This window comes from Trachemys scripta, chromosome 3 (assembly GCF_013100865.1).
Source record: "Trachemys scripta elegans isolate TJP31775 chromosome 3, CAS_Tse_1.0, whole genome shotgun sequence".
Taxonomy (NCBI): Eukaryota; Metazoa; Chordata; order Testudines; family Emydidae; genus Trachemys; species Trachemys scripta.
In genome coordinates this window covers 8,447,244-8,467,445 of record NC_048300.1, presented here as the reverse complement: position 1 = coordinate 8,467,445, position 20,202 = coordinate 8,447,244, and the positions used below count along the sequence as shown (strand labels likewise).

The 20,202-nt window shown below is 43.8% G+C and overlaps 1 protein-coding gene across 1 annotated transcript in view; it reads left to right on the top strand.

Moving 5' to 3' along the window:
* The window catches only part of GPCPD1 (glycerophosphocholine phosphodiesterase 1), an 84,495-nt gene extending 77,893 nt beyond the window's left edge, over positions 1-6,602 (top strand). The window contains exons 19-20 of the mRNA XM_034764084.1: positions 257-417; positions 4,884-6,602. Coding sequence (XP_034619975.1) covers positions 257-417; positions 4,884-5,073 — 351 coding nt within the window. The 3' untranslated portion in view covers positions 5,074-6,602. The remainder of the gene's footprint in view (positions 1-256; positions 418-4,883) is intronic.
* Positions 6,603-20,202: the final 13,600 nt, after the last annotated feature.

Genomic DNA, 20,202 nt, shown 5'->3' with positions numbered 1-20,202 from the left:
TTTCGTGGACTACAGCCCACTTCTGCATCCGAAGAAGTGGGCTGTAGTCCACGAAAGCTTATGCTCTAATAAATTTGTTAGTCTCTAAGGTGCCACAAGTACTCCTGTTCTTCTTTTTGCGGATACAGACTAACACGGCTGTTACTCTAAAAATTGTGAAACATTTCAGTGATCAAAAGCTAGAAACGCTGACTTTTAAGAGTATTTAGTCTAGATTATATTTGCATTTTCTTAAGTGTTTTTTATAACTTTTCAGGGAATTAATGTGCACGCTGAAGACCTGCTTAGGAACCCATCATATATTCAAGAGGCCAGATCTAAAGGTTTAGTTATTTTCTGTTGGGGTGATGATACAAATGACCCAGAGAACAGGAAGAAGTTGAGAGAATATGGCATTCATGGGCTAATATATGACAGGTATTTATTACTTTAGCATTACAATACCTAAAGTGAGCATATGAAATGTTTGTTGTTTCTGATCCTGCATTGACTTCACTTTGATTTTGGCCTGATTTGAGTGGGTGTTAGAATATCTTGCTCTGTATGTGTCTGTAAACCCAAGTTCAAGAGACAGTTGTCCTAAAACTCACACATATACGGTCTCAGTTGCATATGTGAAACATTGGTGACTCTTCCTTCTGTAAGAGGACGCTGCGAGTACATGGATGGCCAGTTTGAGTGGCCTTGCGTTTGATTCCTAAAAGAGAGAACTAGTTTACGAATATAAGGCTGCATGTACACTGCCACTTTCAGCACTAAAACTTTAGTCGTTCAGGGGTGTGAAAAAATACTCCCATGAGTGACAAGTTTTAGCACTGAAAAGCTCCAGTATAGATAGCGCTTTATCGCTGGGAGCCGTGCTACCGCTGCTCGTTTGGGGCAGTTATTTTTTATCACTGGGAGAGCTCTCCTCTGGTGATAAAGCATGACTACGCTGCCCATGTAACAGTGCTGCCGCAGCCGTACTGTAACATGGGCAGTGTAGACATACCCTAACATGTAACTGGCATTTTTGTTGATTGGTTTTTAAACTTTGTATATAAGATGTGGGAAAGTTTGCTTAACTGAAAACTAAGTGTAATAAGTATTTTTTAATATTTTCAGATATTGTTCTGTTTAGTAAAATTGACTTTCAAAACTGTACATTCTTGTGTAATCAGTACTGCTCTTGTCATCAAGAGGAGCTAGACACAGTTCTCTCAAGCCAGTAACCTCTACTCCTCAATTTTAGAAGATTCTAGGTCAAGGGTGGGCAAACCCCAAAGTGTCACAACATCTCTTCTCCAACTCTGCAGTAGAATGCTACATCTCCTTTAAAGTAAGGAAATAAATAATAAGATGTAAGAGGAGAGGCTTGCATATAGCTTCCTGGAGCGCACACACCATCCCTGCACACCTATAATATGATTTGGTGGACCAGTTAGTAAAGAAGCGCTCTGGGTAAGCTCTAAAACTTCTCTCACCAACAGAAGTTGGTCCAGTGAAAGATATTACCTCACCCACCTTGTGTCTTTAATATAGACTGACCATTTTGATTCTAGAAGACTGATTATTTTGTGTCCTGAGGTTATGAAAAGGGCTAGGCCTAACTTGGGAGGGAAAAGTACTGGTGAAATTGTTATCCTAAAAGTCTCTCATTGATGGAAAGGACTTAACACCTCAATCAGCAGCAGTTCCTAAACTGCAGCTGAAGATGAATGCCTCTTAGCTATGGAAATAAATGCTATATAGTAATTCTTTCTTGAACATGCTAAAAGGTAGTTACAGTACATGGAGGAACAACTGTTATAGCTGGTGGCCTAATAGAGAGGATTCCCTTAGGAATGGATCTGCTGACTGAGGGAGGGCCAGAAAGTGAATCCAGATTTCTTGAGTCCTGGTCTAGTACCCAACCACAAAACCATCCTTCTTTCCTTTCAAACTTGTGACATTGGGCAAGTTGCTAACTTTCCCAGCTGTGAAAAGAGGCTAGCACTTGCTTATTTTACAGGGATGTTGAAAATTCATTAATGTTTTCAAGGTGCTGAGATACTACAGTAAAGAGGTGATGAGGACAGAAGTACTTATATACTCCGGAAAGAACTGGAGTCTAGCTGGGAAATCAGAGGCACAGAAAATTAAGTGACTAATAGCTAAAAAGTTAAAGAATTTGCTAATGATTAAAATAATTTAACAAATTTCTATATGAAAGTATTAATTAAACCTAAATTAAAAAAATACTTTTCACCATTTATTTATTTTTTCACTTTGGTAAAGCTGTCGAAACTGAAGTTTCATTTTTGGCTCTTGCATTCTAGCACAAAACTGCAGTGTTTAGGTTGCAACCAACACAGTGGGATATATACATACAATCTATCAAACTTTAATTGGGATTAAAACCATCAAGGAAAAACATTTCCAGTATTAGTTTTGGTACATAATTGTTTTACATAACTTACAGCTTGGGCCTCACCCACCTAACAGTATTTTCTTAATTTCTCACTGTTGTTGTCATGTATACTCACAAAAATGGAAGCTTTAGCATAGATGAGGCACTATTGGCAGCCTGGTGTAGTTAATTCTCATGCACTGATGCAAAGCTGTAGAATTTGTGTTGCAAATACTACAAGGGAATGTTCAATCCAAACTCATTGGACTAACTTCTTTTTAAAAAACAACATATGTTCTGTAAATATGTTATACAAATTCTAAACTTGGGGCCTTAATCGCCTAAGTGTTCATGTAAATTAGCAGTGCCTTCCTGTAAAATTAAAGTTAAATAGTGTTTTATTAGATTAACTAATGTTTAATAAATGTTGAACATTAATTGATATTCAACTATGTTTAATAAAAGACAGATATTGTAAGTATACAGCTAGATATAATATCTGCATGTAATAATTCTACTGACAAGATGTTTACTGTGTAATTACTATTTGGCACCTAAATAGCATGATGACAAACATTAGATATAGATATTTCCTAAAAAGACTTTCTGCCTGTCATACTGGTTTCTTCACTTTTAAGCCATTTAATAATACTATATTTAGTTTGTGTGTAAACTTACATATTTGATATTTTCCCTTTCACACTGTCCCTATGTTATTTGCCTGGGACTGTAATATTTTTTTTTTTTTAAAGGACATGGACATAGTCTAGCATGATGGGTCTTAAATCCTGATTGGGGCCCATGGGTGCAACTGAAATACAGATATTAAAGAATCACTCTTTAAATTTATTTCAGAGCTCAACAATCATTTACTCTACTGTGTTGCTACATGCTTCCTTGGTTACAAGCTTTCTGCTTTATTATGCATTATAAATGGTACTCCCGAAAAGCCCAGTATCTGAGTATTTTGGACCTGAACGTTTATTTTAAAAGAAAAATATTCCAGTTGACAAAACTAGTGTAGATGTATTAATAGTGTTTAGTAAAGCAGATGGAAATGTTTAATGGAATGGAAAGCCAAACTGTTGCTGTCTTATTCATTGGCACTAGGATCTTGAAACACTGTGTGTACTTCACCCAGTATTAGAACACACTCTTATAGAAATACTCCTATAACTATATGTGAATCAAGGAAATTTCACCTTCTAAGGCTGATACTGGGCCCTTAAGTTTTATACTGCATGAGCTTCAGTATCTAGTACAACAGAACATCACATTGATCACAGAACCACTCTGATATGCCTTTGTGTGAGTTTGTGTTTGATATTGGTGCACTTGAACTAGTTTTTAATACAAAGCTTTAATTGGACTTTTAAAGTACAACATTTTATACTTAACTAATATCTAAATGAACTCTTCTTAAAAAGCTAATTATTGGGGGTTAAATAAGTGAGTTGACAAGCAAAGATGAAAGTTGGGAGCTACTGAGTGAAGAATGGAATGAACTGCTGAGTTTCTGGGAGATTGGAAAGGATGCAAGTCCATTGAGGGCATTAGAGTTTCATCCTGTTAGGAGCCATTCAAGAGATAGTGGAGAAGAACAGACACACCTCTCTTCTACCACACTACTGCCAGTGAGTTGTCTTAAAAATTGGACCAATATAGAATGCAGTGGCAATTTCTGTGGGGATTATTTAAACACGAACAATGCTCTTTTAAAAAAAACTTTTTATAATTTGCAACAGCAAACTTGAATTTGGACTGTTTGGATATATAATGTCAGCCTTCCGGGGCTCCAGCCAGTTTAACGCTGGCTCTGCTTCACGGACCCCCCTGAAACTGACTTGTAGCCCCCTATGGGGCTGCAGACTCTGGATTGAGAACTGCTGCTCAAAGGGACTGTCAAACAAGGGGCTGGAGGTTACTGCGAAAACTCTCTCCAGCTAATGAGAAAAGAACAGGAAAATAGTTTTTCATTTTAACATTCTTACTACTTTACATTTCAAATGCTATAACAGTGTTTTTCCTCTTCTTTATCTTTAATAAAAGAAGGTTTAAAAGGATTTTCAGTGGTGTTTGCAATGGTACAAAGCTGGCTGAAATCTCTGCATACCAAACTCCGGACCTTGTCCAACACTGTTTAATGTTGGATAGTGACTGGGTTATGTTAATATCTTTGGATCATATATTCCATCTAAATTAATATAACACCGGTATTAATTAATGTAAAGTCATGTCTTCAGAAGAATAAGTGGATGTTGGTGGTCATAGTTTGCTTGCTTTTTAGCATCTCCAGTCATACTATTAACCATGCTGATAAAGGACTACCACTTTCTATTGCAGGATATGGTTTAGAGAGACAAGTTTCAAGTGTTAAGTACAGATGTACTAATTTATAGAGGTGTTAGCTACCTAATTTCACTCTAAGCAGAGAAAATGGAAATTAACAGTAGTTTTATGTAGCATTATTTCTGTAGAACATCATTTCTTACAGACTTTTTTCTCATTTATTCAGGATATATGACTGGATGCCTGAACAACCAAATATATTCCAGGTAGAGCAGCTGGAACGTCTAAAGAGAGAATTACCAGAGCTGAAATTCTGTACATGTCCCACTGTTAGCCACTTTAGCACCTTGTCTCTGTGTAAATGTCGTAATAGCCTTATGGAAACGAATGGCATAGATAACTTACCAAATGCTTAAGTGTGCATAGGCTGACTCCAGGCAGGATTCTGCTTTCTGTATTTAATTTTCACTATCGGAGCAGTGCCATCTATGCCTTCATTTTTTTGAGCAATAACTATGTTCCTATTCCATGACAGTACTTGCTAGAATTTAAAATTCTGTTAAAATGTTAGGCCAGTTATAATTATTGTTCCAGTTTACATATACAATTTTTAAATCCTCACAATCAACAAGTTCAAAATCTTAAAATAGAAACCAAGTACTGTAACAGTGTGCAAACATGTCTTCTAAAATGAGCAATCTGAGGTGTGGTACTTTCAAAGATGAAATTCTAGAGGTTATTGTGATATGATATTGAAACTGCTGATGTATCATTTTGTCATAGATTTGATTCCAGTACTAATCTGACATCAGATTAGGGGAGTGATTGTAATGTATGCATAATTAGATCTGGCCTGAATAAATTAGTACCTCATATGCATGTATTTGCACTGATGCATCCAATTGTACAAAACCTTTGTGCCATCTTAAAATGTGTGTGTATATATATATTTTTTAAGGAAACTGTAGTGCACATGAACTGATTTTTCTTGCTCTGTTAAAACCTTTAGGCTGCCATTTTTTTTTCTTTACCAGCCAACTGAATGGCATAAAGTCTGTTTATGGCAGTTAAGGGTCAACCACAAGTACAGCTTTTAATTAATCATGCACAACCCTGCCAAACCTCAAAACGTTGCAAATAACTTTAGACACACAAAAAAAGATTTTTCATTGGTTAAGAACTTCATTGTTGCACAATAATCTTAAAAGAGCAAATGTGTATAACACACAAATTCTACAAAATGCATGCTTCGGATATTAAGCATGAAATTTATAGGTGTTTGCAGTGGTCCTTGCATCCTTGAGGTGCTAGTTGAGTGGGAGGGTAGCAAGGATGAATTAAAACACTTAATCTTTGTTGCCTAAAACCATGAGCCTTATATGTAGGTATATTCAAATAAGGTTTTTACCATCTACAGTTCATCTTACTACATGTTACAGACCACTGACCTTTTGTATTCTGCAACAGTTGTGATCTTTGCTTTCAAAATTGATTTCTCAGATAATCCTTATCCTCTATTGGCTGATGTCTGCCCTCTGTAATTTATTCCAAAATTGTAGTTTAGAAAATCGTGTTAGATATGTATGCACGTTCTTCAGTTTGTACCTCGTAAGATACTGTCATGGCAACACAACAGCTATAACTTTTTACTGAAGTGTTCATGTATAATAAAAAACCCCAAATATTTATTTTTCCCTTATTGTAAATTGACAATGAAATTGATAGCTTGTATAATACTCTTTAAATACTGTCATTGCTGCATAGAATTGATTACATGAACAATTGCAAATATGTATTTGGGCCTGCACCACTGAATAGTTTGAGGCAAAGGGTTTCTTTCAGCTTGTCTTGCATATCTAGTATTTAAATTTCTTTTGTCCTCCACAAACAGCACAGTACTTGGAAATTGTCTTTATTTAAAAAAATAAATCTGAATTTAAAAACAGCTGTTAATTTTTCTTTTTCATGAGCTACTTAAACTGGTTTGAAGCCAACTGTTCAGTAGTAAATCATAGCAGTGGTGTTTGGTACAGAGGTTACACAGATCCAGATTCATAAATCTGTAAGACTGCAGATTGTGATGAAATTTTACAATGTTCTTAATTTAATTATTTATCTTGAAAGATGCCCAAGTGCTTGTTAACCCACCAGACTGGCTCTCTTACAATCTGACTAATGACCCAGATTGCATGATTCGAAGACCCAGAGAATTTAAAGTGATAGCTTGTAATGTTAACACAGTTTTCAATACAACATAATTTACAAACTGATGTACTAACTACACTAGAGGGTTGCACGTTTCATTGCTTGTGTAGGCTGAGCTGTACCTTCAATGAGAGAGCAGCATATTAAGCTGTTGCTGGTGATGTGTAGGCAGCAGTGGGGGACACTAGAGAGGTACCTCTGCTTGCATGGTGCCATACAGTTGAATGTAGGATCTTGCGTTGCTCTGCCAACGAGGATTGGAATGGCTTAACAATGCACAGCAGCACTTAGTTAGGACAATGCGTAAATGCTGCCATGTTGCATCACCAATGTCAACACTGTTCTTGGCTCCTCCACCTGCACCTATGTTCAGACAAAAAAACCTGACCATGGAATCCCATCTGGTCCTGATGACTTATTACTGTTAATCAATTTGGTCCTCTGTCTGGGGTAGTTCCTCAGATTTGTCACCTGCAAAGAATGGCTCAGGTGTGGGAATCTCCCTCACATCCTCTGCAGTGAAGACTGATGCAAAAAAATCATATAGTTTCTCTGCAAAGGCTTATCTTCCTTGAGCTCTCCTTTAGAACCTCCATCATCCTGTGGCCCCATTGATTGTTTGAAAGGCTTCCTGCTTTTGATGTACGTAAACATTTTTTTGCTGTTAGGTTTTTGAATCTTTGGCTAGTTGCTCTTCAAATTTTTTTTTGCCCTTCCTAATTACACTTTTACATTTGACTTGTCCAGAGTTTGTGCCTTTCTATTTTTCTCAGTAGGATTTAACTTCTGATTTTTAAAGGCTACCTTTTTTGCCTCTAATCACTTCTTTTACTTTGTTGTTTAGCCAGGGTGGCACTTTTCTGGTCCTCTTACTATGCTTTTTAATTTGGGGTATACATTTAATATGAGCCTCTATTATGGTGTCTTTAAAAAGTTCCCATGCAGCTTCCAGACATTTAACTTTTGTGACCGTACCTTTTAATTTCCATTTCACTAGCTTCCTCGTTTTTGTGAAGTTCCGTTTTCTGAAGATAAATGTTAAGGTGGTGGGATTCTTTGGTGTCTCCCCCCTCCCCGCCCCCCAATATATTGAATTATATTATGGTCGCTATTATCAAGTGGTTCAGCTATATTCACCTCTTGGATCGGTTCCAGTGCTCCACTTCTGGACCCACTGCTGGTCATCGCAGGTCTGCATGACTACATTATTCCACCAGTCTCTGCTGTGATCTCATAGGGGGCATCAGCAGCTGTGCCAGTGTACAATGCCAGGGTACGCCTCCCTTGCTGCCTCGTCCTCCTGCAGCTCCATTAAGAAATCCATTAGGCACCTTTGTGCTAGGTGCTGTACAAACAGGACAAAATGCCAGTCCCTGCCCCAAATCGTTTAAAATACAGATTTAAAACAAGAGACAGCAGCTGGCCACAGACGGGAATCCAAGGAAGCAATAGTGTCTAGGTAAACCAGATGGACTATATTGGTGAGTGCAGGGGTAGAACACACAAGCAGAGTGAACAGTGTGGCCAAATGTCATACGAGTTCTATTATTTGGGCTGGGTTTTTTGGGGGGGGGGGTTTAGGAGGGGCTCCGCTAAATGGGAAGGGGCTGAAGGGGACACAGTGGGGGAGCAGAGGGGCAGGTGTGGAAGGAAGCTGAAGTAAAAAAAGTGGGGGTGAAGGGATTTGGAGCGAGTGGCCAGTCAGCGCTAGGCAGGAACAGCACACACTGAGTTCGGATTGGACTGTCCAGAGCCTCCTGCTTGGGCAGCTCCTGTCCCTACGGTTGGCGTCTCTGCTGTTCTCCCCTAAGGCCACACAGGGTGGGGGAGAGGAGGCACCACCTGGGTACTAGTGCCCAGTGGTGGGGGGAGGGGTCCTCCCGTGCACAGTTCTGGAGCTGGGGTTAATGGGGGGAGGGGTGGCTCCATCTGGGCCCCAATTTACCCTCTTCTTCCTCCCTCCCCCCCCCGACCCAGTGCCTGTGGCTGCTCCCCGCCAGCCAGAGGATGGCTGGCTGCCTACTGCCTGTTCGCAAAATCTGACCAAGTCCCTGGACGAAGGTGAGGCTCTTCAACTCTGGGTTTCCTTCAGCTCCTCGTAGAACTCGTGTCAGAGTATCCTTCATGTGGGTGGGCTGCAGTGAGTATCCTCGGGGGGCCTGGTGATGAGGCGGGGGCAGGTCATGGAGGCCCCTCAGACAGGAGTTTCTCCACATTAAGGGACGAAGGGGGCGATAACTCCTAACGAAGGAATGGCGTGGGCAGGGTCCCAGGAACGCTGTGCAGTGTCCCTTACAGTCTCTTCTAGCGTTAATGTATTGCCATGAATGCCCCTCGTTCCCATCCCGGTGCCACGCCCCCCCCCCCCCCCCCCCCCCACACAGAGCTACGGCTCAGGCATCGGAAGGCTCCCTGGTGTCCAATGAGTAGTTGCAAGGACGAGGTTACTTTCGCAACACTCTCCAGGCAGCCTGACCCCTCTCCTTTGGCCTCGGCTCCTGGCAGGTTGTGTAAGCGTCCCAGGTGAGAGCTCCCTTCTTCGCCTTGTGGGCCGGGGAAGGCTGGTGAAGCAGCGCGTCCCCTCAGGCCTCAGTAGCTGCTCTGTTCTCCAGGTGGCCCAGCTAGCCGTTACGTGAATTAGCTAAGTACGGAGCTCAGTGGTTCCAAATCATCTGAAGGCCCAACCCCAAACCCTGGCCGCTGCCCTGCCTAACCATTATTGCTTGGCTCAGGGCTGGCTTCTCACTGGTGTCAGGGGAAAAATGAATCTTGAGGTGGGATTCGACAGAGGAGAGTGGCCGAGATTACTTCCAGGAGGGTACTTAAGGTAGGAGGCCCCTGGTTTTGGATGCCGAACCTGAGACCGCTTGGGCCTGTGTTTCAGAGGTGCTGAGAACCCACCTCTTCAATTGTCTTCTACGTCGGAGGCACCCCATTGTAATGGAAGCTTCTAGAAAATGTTGGTCAGCACTTTAGAGACAGTGCTGTTCTTCCTCTTCAAAGCTAGCCTCATCCACGCTCGGATCCTTTCAGCTAGGGTTGTCAGGTGTCTGGTTTTCAACCAAAATGCCCGGTTGAAAAGGGACCCTGGCAGCTCTGGTCAGCACTGACCAGGCCGCTAAAAGTCCAGTTGGCGGTGCTGAGGGGCTAAGGCAGACACTAGTCCCAGCTGTCCTGACACCTGCTCCTAGGCGGGGGGCACAGGGCTTCATGTGCTCCCCCCCCCCCCCCCCCCCCCCCCCGCAAGCACCAGCTCTGCACTTCCATTGGCCAGGAACCGCAGCCAGTGGGAGTTGGGGGGACAGTGCCTATGGGCGAGAGCAGCGCATGGAGATCCCTGCCCCCCCGCCTAGGAGCCGGACCTGCTGGCTGCTTCTGGGGAGCAGCGCAGTGCAAGGACAGGTAGGGAGTCTGTCTTAGCCCCGCTGCACTGCTGACTGGGAGCCACCCGAGGTACGCTTGCACCCCAACCCTGAGCCCCAGCCCTAACCCCCCCCCAACCCGGAGCCCCCTCCTGCACCCCAACCCCCTTTCCCAGCCCAGTGAAAGTGAGGGGGGGGGCAAGCTACTGAGGGAGGGGGAATGTAGTGAGCGGGAGGCAGGGCCTTGGCAAAGGGGCGGGGCTAGGATGTTCAGCTTTGTGCAATTAGAAAGTTGGCCACCCTACTTCGACTACTTGCATGCCACTGCAGCACTTCTGCCAGGCGTTGCCTGTTCCTATGGGAACAGAAGACAGGCAGCCCCCAGCATCACTGCAGAGATGAGCACTCTGCATCATTTGGCAGGGGAGAACGAAAAGCAGGAAAGGCCAGAGGGTGAGAGAGACTGTTTTTAAGCCTTAATTATTCCTTTAAGTCTGTGGGTTCTGAGTGAGTATGGTCCTGCCACCTGCAGCTTTGTTTATTTGCTTTGATCAAGCCTGGAGTTTCCTTTGCTAAAACCAAGAGACCTCAAAGGAATTGATTTAGAAAGTCTCTGCACTGTGGTGGCTAAGCCTGATGGAATTTCTCTCCTAGCTTCTGAGCATTTGCCAAGCACTGGGCTGGTTGAGATGGGCCCAGTCCTACCTACGTAGAGCAGTGAGATTAATTAAACATTTTTCCAAACCTCACTTTCATAACGTAAGAAGATTGTGTCATATGTTCCATCGCAGGTGTCTGGCCAATATTCTATTGTTAGAATGATCATCTTTATACTAGCAATGGGCCCAAACCGAAACCTTAGAACCGTACTTTATATTTCTGTAATGGGCCAAATAACAAATCTGGACTGGAACATGATCAGACTGGAGGGTTTCGCAATCCAGATCCAAATCTTCCAAAACGTCAGCATGTTTGGATTTGGCCTGGTATCTGAAGTACCATGTGTTCTCTGACAAACTCGACCTTTATTCTGGGCAAAACCCTTTAAATCTGCCCCCTACTGGAAATGATGCGGCAGCTGCAGATAAAAACCCTCCATTGAACATACGTATTTAATTAAATCTGAAAATGATTCATATAATTGTTACAATCTCCCTTCCATTAGTGAACTTGGTATTAAATTCCATTGATTTTACACTGGACCCAAAATTGTTAACCATGTTGTGGGATTTTGCTGTGAATACACATAACTGAACAATAAAAGTTGTCTGAGGGGAAGCTGGAGCCTCTCTTTCAAGTGTGTGTCCATGTGGATCCCAGGGTTCAGTTTCTTGCTCTGCCACAGAGTTCCTGGGTACCTTGGTCAAGTCACTTAGCCCTGAACCTCAACAGTATTTAGGCACCTTGTGTAATTTTCAGAAGGATGTAGGTGATTTCAATAGGTGTTGGGGGTGTGGGTGCTTTTGAAAATCCTACCAGGTGTGTAAATACCTTTAAAAATCTAGTCTTTAGTCACTCTGCGACTCAGTTCTCCATCTGCATCATGGGGATGATAGCACTTCCCTCCCTCTCAGAGGTGTTGTGAGGATAAAGACATTAAAGAATGAGAGTTGCTCAGATACTACAGTAATGGAGGCCCTGTAAGTACCTACACTAGCTTTCAGTCAGATACGAAGTGAAGCCAGTGTGAGAACGAAGACGAGGGAAGATTTAAATTGGTTTAGATGGATAAGTAGGGCTGAGTGAGGCAGCTCCAGATCCAACCCTAACCTCAGGGACAGCATCTGCATCCACTCCAGTTATCACCTGCCCTCTTAGCTGTGCTAAAATCCATCCCTGTCTCAGCAACCTTTACTGGGCCAGCCACTCTCTTGAGTGTGGGGGGTTGAAACATCTTTACAGTGCATGCGTGTCCTTATTTCACCCAAAGGAAATACAGATACCCTGAACAATCAGCCTGGTTTTAATAAGGTGAACTCTTAGCTCATTCAAATTAACACTCAAGAATGCTAAACCGCCCGTGGAATCAAAGGCTGGCAGTTCTGTGGGGTCTTTGAATGTCTCCATTCCCGAGGCTACACAGCCAGGCTTTTGAGAACAATGTACACAGCTTTGTAGTTACATAATAGATGGTAATTGGTTTACTGGCATAGGAACTAGAGTTTCCTTAAAGAAGACGACGTGAAATTCAGGACCAGCTCCTCAGCTAGTACAAATCAACCTAGCTTCATTGACAATGGTGATGCTGAGCTGCTGAGAATCGGCCCAGGGTGTTCCTAAGGGCATGAAGCACCTAATGGCAAAGCAGTAAAGATGTTCGTTAACAATGATACCTTTAAATGTTTCTTAACTAGAGACTTTTGGTCTAGCAGCTGTCTGGGAATGAATGCCCACTCAATGTGATTTCATTTCTCTGTTTCTCTCCACTCAGTCAAATGAACCAGATCCTCAATTGGTGTAATTTATCACAAGCAATTTCAGTCCCATTTCTCTCCCCCAGCTGTCTGCCCTTTCACTCCTGTTCCTGTACTATCCACTCATCCTCTTTTGCTTTACCTTAGCTTCTACTTACAAACGATCAGAGTGTACCTGATATAACTTGACTCATTTTGTATTTTATCTGTCTATCTTAGGTATTTATATACCCCTATTACCGTAACATCTCATAATTTTGTATGCCTTTATCCTCACAACACCCCGGTGAGGCAGGGCCGTGCTATTATCCCCATTGTACAGATGGGGAACTGAGGCACAGCGAGACTAATGGCATGTCTACACTGCAATTAGATACTCTCATCTGGCCTGTGCCAGCTGACTTGGGCTTGCAGGGCTCAGGCTAAGGGCCTGTTTTACTGCGGTGTAGGCATTCAGGATTACCCTGCACAGACCATCATTCCCTGAGGACTGAATGGCTCCTGCTGGTATCCCAGAGCAGAGCAGGGCAGGGGTATGTGTAATGGTCTGTGTCAGGTGGGTGTGTGCAACAGAGCGCAGGAAGGCACAATCTAAATCTGAGGCCTGGCAGCTGTCTTCTCAGGGGGTTTCTGTCCAAAGCAAACAATCCCTCATTCTGTTGCTCCGGAGAAGCATAGAAGAAAACAAAAAGCCTCCCCTGGAGAGTGAGATGATCAGATTGTGGCGTTAGTTTTCCAGCAGGCATTAACACATAGGCCCGAATTCATCCCTGGCACCACCCTTACTGAAATCAGTGGAGTTACACAGGGATAGATTTGGCCCAGGAATAGACTGATTATTTACCTGGTACCATATTGACGTGTGTAAGCAGGGTCTGAAGGAGCTGTCCCCTGACATCTAGCGATGAGTGGGGACAAAAGACTTCAGGAACAGACCGTGTTTGCATAGTCACGTCTCCTCTGCCGAGGCGCGCACCATGATGGAACTGCTCTGTCGGAATGAACACTTTTGGCTGTGGTTGGGTTACGAATCGCTTTAGTGCAGGGGTGACGGAATGTTGTTATCCTGATTGTGTGAGGAAAGGGCAGCAGAACTGTACTGAATGTGGTTATGGTGTTTTCCCAAACTAATGCTTGGTTCCCTTTCCCTTTTAGTAGAGCGGGGAAGAATTGCCTCTAAGAGGCGCACAGGGGTAGTGTTCAGTTTTCCCAGATTACTGGGAGGGGGCTTGAGGCGGTTCTGTTTCGTATTGTTAAGAGGAACCTCTAGATATCAAACCCAGCCCTTGTTGCTGCTGATGGCACCTGGCAGACGGGTTACACGTGTATTTGTGATAGGAGACTTGCAATGTCACCCAGAGCTTTGGGATAACAAATGGCACCCAGCTTGTCCGCAAACCTTGTGAAGTCTCATGTCTCTCTGTTCTTTCTTTGCATTTAAACCCACTGCTTATCCTACTTCAACTACTCCAAGGACAGCCACTGTTCTAAAGCCTTGCACGTGCATTGTGGATGCAGTGTGTTTGTTCTCATTGTTCATTGTACGCAGACCCAGACAAAACACAGGGCGTCTGTATGCAGTTTCTGTTAATGTTTTGTGATCGGTTTACAAATTACATTTATTCTGAAGTAGCCTCAATATTTCAGCTGGTGACAACACAGCTGTCTGCTTCCTAGTACTACACATCCCCACTTGATATCAAAGTCCAACCAAGCAATGTTCTTGAGCCGGGAGGTTTGGTCTGGGATGTATGTTTCAACAAGGTCACTGCTGGGACACAAATAATAAATCGCACTAATGGCAGCGAAGCGTGGTTAAGACACTGAAAGGGGACTACAGAGATCTGGGCTTTATTCCCATTCAGGAACAGACTCCCTGTGTAGGCTGACCAGACAGCAAATGTGAAAAATTGGGACAGGGCGTGGAGGGTAATATGGCCAATGAGGGTCTGGCTGGAGAATCTTGCCTACATGCTCGGGGTTCTACTGATCGCCATATTTGGGGTCGGGAAGGAATTTTCCTCCAGGGTAGATTGGCAGAGGCCCTGGAGGTTTTTCGCCTTCCTCCGCAGCATGGGGCAGGGGTCGCTAGCTGGAGGATTCTCTGCTGCTTGAAGTCTCTAAACCACAGGATTTGGGGACTTCAACAGCAGAGTCAAGGGAAAGGGTAGGGATGGCTTTGTGGCCTGCATCATGCGGGAGGTCAGACTAGATGATCATAATGGTCCCTTCTGACCTTAAAGTCTATGAGTCTATGAGTAATAGGAGCCTATATAAGAAAAAGACCCAAAAATCAGGACTGTCCCTATCAAATCAGGACATCTGGTCACCCTATCCCTATGTGACCAAGTGCCAAGACTTTTTTCAATGGGATCCTTCCAACTCTATATTTCAGCACCTAAATGGCCTGACTTTTCAAAACTGCTGAGCACCCTGCCGCTCCCTGTCGCTCCCATGGGGTTTTCAAAAGCACCCGAGTGACTTACGAGCATAAGTCATTGAGAGCTGAAAATCAGTGGGTCTTGTACTAAGTCTTTGAAATGAATGGGAGTTTGGCACCTCTCAGGCCCATGTCCCGAGGCACTTTGGGAAACCTTTATCCTAATTTCTCTGGGCCTCGGTTCATCATCTGTAAAATGGGGATAATAATACTCCTGTCTCCCACCGTTTGTCTGTCGTGTCGATTTACACCGTAAACTCTCTGGGACAGGGACTTTTGTACAGCACCTAGCACAGTGGGGCCCTCGTTTTGGTTGAGGTAGTAGGTGCTGCTGTAATATTAATAGCAATAGTTACAATGTAATAATGCATTTTGTCTTTTATACTTCTTGAGCACAATAGCTCTGGCAGTAATATCTATCTATCTATCTATCACCATAGTCATTTATCCTAGCATTGCTCAATTCACTTTAATTATTATATTTTTTCCCTCCACTGAGTTTTCATTAAAAGTCGTTAGCTAGTGGCGCACAGTGATGAAGCCTGGCATAGTTATGACAAAGTGAAGCACCCCCGGTAGATTTAGCTAAGATTAGCTCTCAGAAGATGCATATTTATTTCCAACCAGGTATTATTATAGTGTTGCTTTGTTCTGGTATTCTTTGAGGGAGCCCTCTCAGATTTTATTTCTTGTTCTGTACAAAAGCATTGTATATTCTTTGCGATTCTAGCTAAGACAATTAACAGCCTGTTAATACAAATCATTGGTCCCCAAAAGTGCCTCTGGTCTTGAGCAAATCATAAATAGGAAAGGCTATCTGCTGTGAATTGTGTTGCAGGTTGTTAGCAATGCGGGTGTAGAGGAATCCGTTTGGAGGACCCGTGTTAGCAGCTCTGGGAGTTTCCACCATCCTGTCTGCCTGTGTTTTTTAAACTAGCTCAGCTGTTGGGATGTGCAAAACCAACCCAAGGGAGGGAATAGGAGACTGTTCTGCATTCTTATCACTGCTCAGTGGATCGCTTCCTTGCTGCATATTCTGCAATGTTTTGTTTTGTTTTTTCAGTGCATCCTCCACAGGCATAAATCAACATAGCTCCCCTGAGTTCAATGGAGCTACACTCATTTGCACTAATTGAGGATCTAGCCCTCTCTTCGGAATGGGGAGTACATAAAAAGATGAAGCCTCAATCCCTGTTAATCAGGATTTTCCTCTCCAGTTCCCCTTAGCTGAGTTTTAAGTGGGATGATAAAAGGCTGACCTGGTGGTCGAGTGGGAGCCCATCTCTGGGCCAACACTGCTACCAGAGGTGGTAACGCTACAGCAGCCTTGAGCCACAATCTAGCTACTCACCCAGCCAGCTCCAGGGATGGCATTGATAATCTCTGGAGTGGGTTGTGCCTATGCCTCTTTGGTCAGCTGGGGGTTTGCTTATAAATCATAGAAGTCAGGGAATGAAGGGGCCCGTTAGATCATCAGTCCATCCCCGTGCAAATGGCGCCCCTAGAGCCCCGTGGAAGATGTATCAGATCATTAGAGCTGAGCCAATAATATGCAATGACTAAGTGATGTGAAAGAACCTAGCCTGTTTTCCCACCTTTCCTCGAGTATGTTTGTTGTTCTACTGGCACCCATCCATTTGTCAAATATTTTACTCTCAGGGCTGATTGCAAGCAATTCATTGCGAGTATTTGATACTCAGAATCTGGATTTTGAGTTGCGTTGCTTAGTTGGGATTGGTTAGCTAAGTCCCATGGTATTCCTTCCGGTCCTTGACTGGATGACGGCAGAAGTACCTCAGTCTTGGGTACTTGAATATGTAACTTTGAGAATTGCTGTCCATGAACGGTGCACTATTAAGCATGCCTCATTGGGTGTCACAGAAAGCAGCGACTCAAAGGGACCTGAGCATGGTAGATTTACACTCCCACTTGCCATGTACGAACTGTTCGTCTAGACAAGCCCTGAGTCATGCCAGCTGGAGTAGTCCCATAGAGACTGTATTGCAACCAAGGATCATCTAATGGGCGGTGCCCTCTGTCCCACATCATCTCCTTCCCCAGTATGCCCCTTCAGTCAGAGTGAGGCAGGGGTAGCATAATCCTGGCCAGCCCCAGGCAGGGTTAAGGTCCCTTCCAGCAGTGCAGAGAGACCATAGGAGATGCTGAAGATCTGGCTCCTTACATCTGTTCAGGGGTTAAAGTTTCATAGAATCACAGAATATCAGGGTTGAAAGGGACCTCAGGAGGTCATCTAGTCCAACCCTGTGCTCAAAGCAGGACCAATCCCCAAACAGTTTTTTGCCCCAGATCCCTAAATGGCCCCCTCAAGGATTGAACTCACAACCCTGTGTTTAGCAGGCCAATGCTCAAACCACTGAGCTATCCCTCCCCCTGTGAGCAGCCTCCCCTGGGAACATGGCTAGTGCATTCTGTGGCTTAGCCAGCACTGAGTCGTGTTAAAGACACTCCTCCCCTAGTGTAAATAACACTCCTTCCCCAGAGCCTATGGCCCTGAGCCAACACAGGTATGCACTTGTGACACCAAAGGTCCACCAGCTGGTGTAAGGATGTGGGGAATCAGGACCACACAGTACAGATAGGGTCCTGTATCCATTCATATACACTGAGCTGAAGTAGCCTGGAGTTAGTTGTGGGCTGAGGAGAACAGTAAGAAGATGTGAGCAAGCATAGTCCACCTGACATGAATTGCATGCGTAACAGAGCTACCACCTGGGCAGAAAAAGATAGTACTATTTCCTCCTTCATTACAATGCAGCAAAGTGGGGAGGGATAGCTCAGTGGTTTGAGCATTTGCCTACTCAACCCAGGGTTGTGAGTTCAATCCTTGCAGGGCCCATTTAGGGGTCTGGGGCAAAAATCTGTCTGGGGATTGGCCCTGCTTTGAGCAGGGGGTTGGACTAGATGACCTCCTGAGGTCCCTTCCAACCCTGATATTCTATTATTCTAAACATGGCACTTCACAGCCATCAGCTGAAATAAACCTGTAGTACTGAGGCTGCTCTGAGGAGATGATGAGTATTATCATTAATAAATAATTTTCCCCTTTCATCCGGTCTTTTAGCCACGGAGCTCAAATTACCAATATTGGGTCACATGTTGGGGTGGCATAAATCAATGGAGTTGTTCTGATCCATTCATTCTAACTCGGTTGCAAGTGAACAAATTCCTATTCATCTGCAGGGAGTATTTCTATTGCCTTGTATGTATTTCATGGGTATGATGGAGAAGCTGTTTAGCATTTAGACACTTTCTTGGCAACCTAGTGTCTTGTTGTGGTTGTTAGACACTACACACTAGATTTGGTTTAGTTATCTCAATGCATTGAATAATTTGGGCCATGTCCTCAGCTGGTATAAATTAGTGTCGCTCCAGCTGACTTCGATATAGCTACCCCAGTTTACACGAGCGGAGGATCTGGGGTCTGATGCAAAACCCAGTGAACTCTCCCATTGACTTGAACCAGGATTCTGGCTCTCTTGCTCTATAGCAATTCTCTTATGAGCTAGAGCTCCAGCGGGGGTAAATTGGCTTTAAGTTAGTGGGGCTATGTTGATTTACACCTATTGAAGATCTATGGCCCATTGCCCTTATGTTGCCTTCTGTATGTGTTCCCTGGGAATCTGATCTTTTCCCTCTGTGCATGTGTGTGTGTGTGTGTGTGTGTGCATACGCACACATATATACACTTTTGGTACAAATGTTACTTATTTCTCAAAGCAAATATCCCCACAGACTGTTCAGAGGGGAAAATATTGGGACTGCAATGGAAAAGGCCTGGGATAAAATTCCAATCTGTCTTAATTAAGCATGAGATTTATTAGGACTGCAGCCTCTGGGTTGAAATTAGTGAATTCATTTCCCAGCTTCGTTTTGATTCGTACTTCGTTACTTTTCAGAGAGCTGGTGAGTGAGCGTTACCAATGACCGCCGAGAGAAGTTAGCCCAAGAGCAAAGCATAAAGAACCCATGCTGTGTGTGATGCATTATTAAAATATTCATCTCATCACAGAGAGAAGAAATTAATCTCCAGGCAACTGAGAGCCCTCAGAGAGATGACAGTGACAACATGTTAATGTAGGATCAAGGCTGTCTGGTAACCTATTAATAGATCTCAGTGGGAGTTACTTCTGCCATGGGTCAGCATCTTTGTGGTATTGAGGCCCGTGCAAGGATCACGTATGATTAACAGAGGGTCACTATTTTTAGGGTGTTTTTAATTGTTATATCACAATGTTGTGTTGTCACAACTCATCTTTCCCCCCCCCCCCCAATCCTTTCCCCCCTTTTTTTGAAATTACCGTTGCACCAAAGAAAATCTACACATCCAGTTTCTTGAGCCAGGTAAGCAAAAGGCAGGCTGGGCTCCCCAGAATCACTGTTGATATTTCAATCCCACCTGTGTGAATGTGCCAGTCCAGGAAGAATGTCCCTGGTTGCATCTGTTGGAATAGTCCAGTATTCCTAAAGATGTGCACATCATGCCCCTTCCTTGACCAGCCAATGGTAGTATCAGTAAAATATTCCCAGTGATCCACCAGCATCCGCAGAACCTGTGGTCAGTAACTAAATGGCCCTGCACACCTGGATGACAATTACCCCCTCTGTGGACTTTCCAACCCTAAGCTGTTTGCTCACAGACCGATAGTAGTCCGGGATTGTAAGCTCCCAGAGTGTGATCACCACCTGTCAAAGAAACTCTCATTCTGGTTTCAGAGTAGCAGCCGTGTTAGTCTGTATCCGCAAAAAGAACAGGAGTACTTGTGGCACCTTAGAGACTAACACATTTATTAGAGCATAAGCTTTCGTGGTTTATCTATGCTGGAGGGCTGGGGCAGGCTCCGCTCACAGATCCGGGAACGTGGCCTTGCACATCTGAAAATCCGGCAGCTGCTGCTGATCACCCCAGATCAGCTTCACGCTGCAATCCCACTAGTCAGTGCTCATCGCTCAGGTCCAGAAGGGGCTCTCCACCACGTGTAGCTGGTCAACGAATGTCTGCAGCATCCTGCGATTTTTTTTTTATGTGCTGTCTGCAGCATTCACTCATTCTTCTCCAAATGTGCTCTCTCGTTTTTATCGCCACATCACCATCCGCTGTGGGAG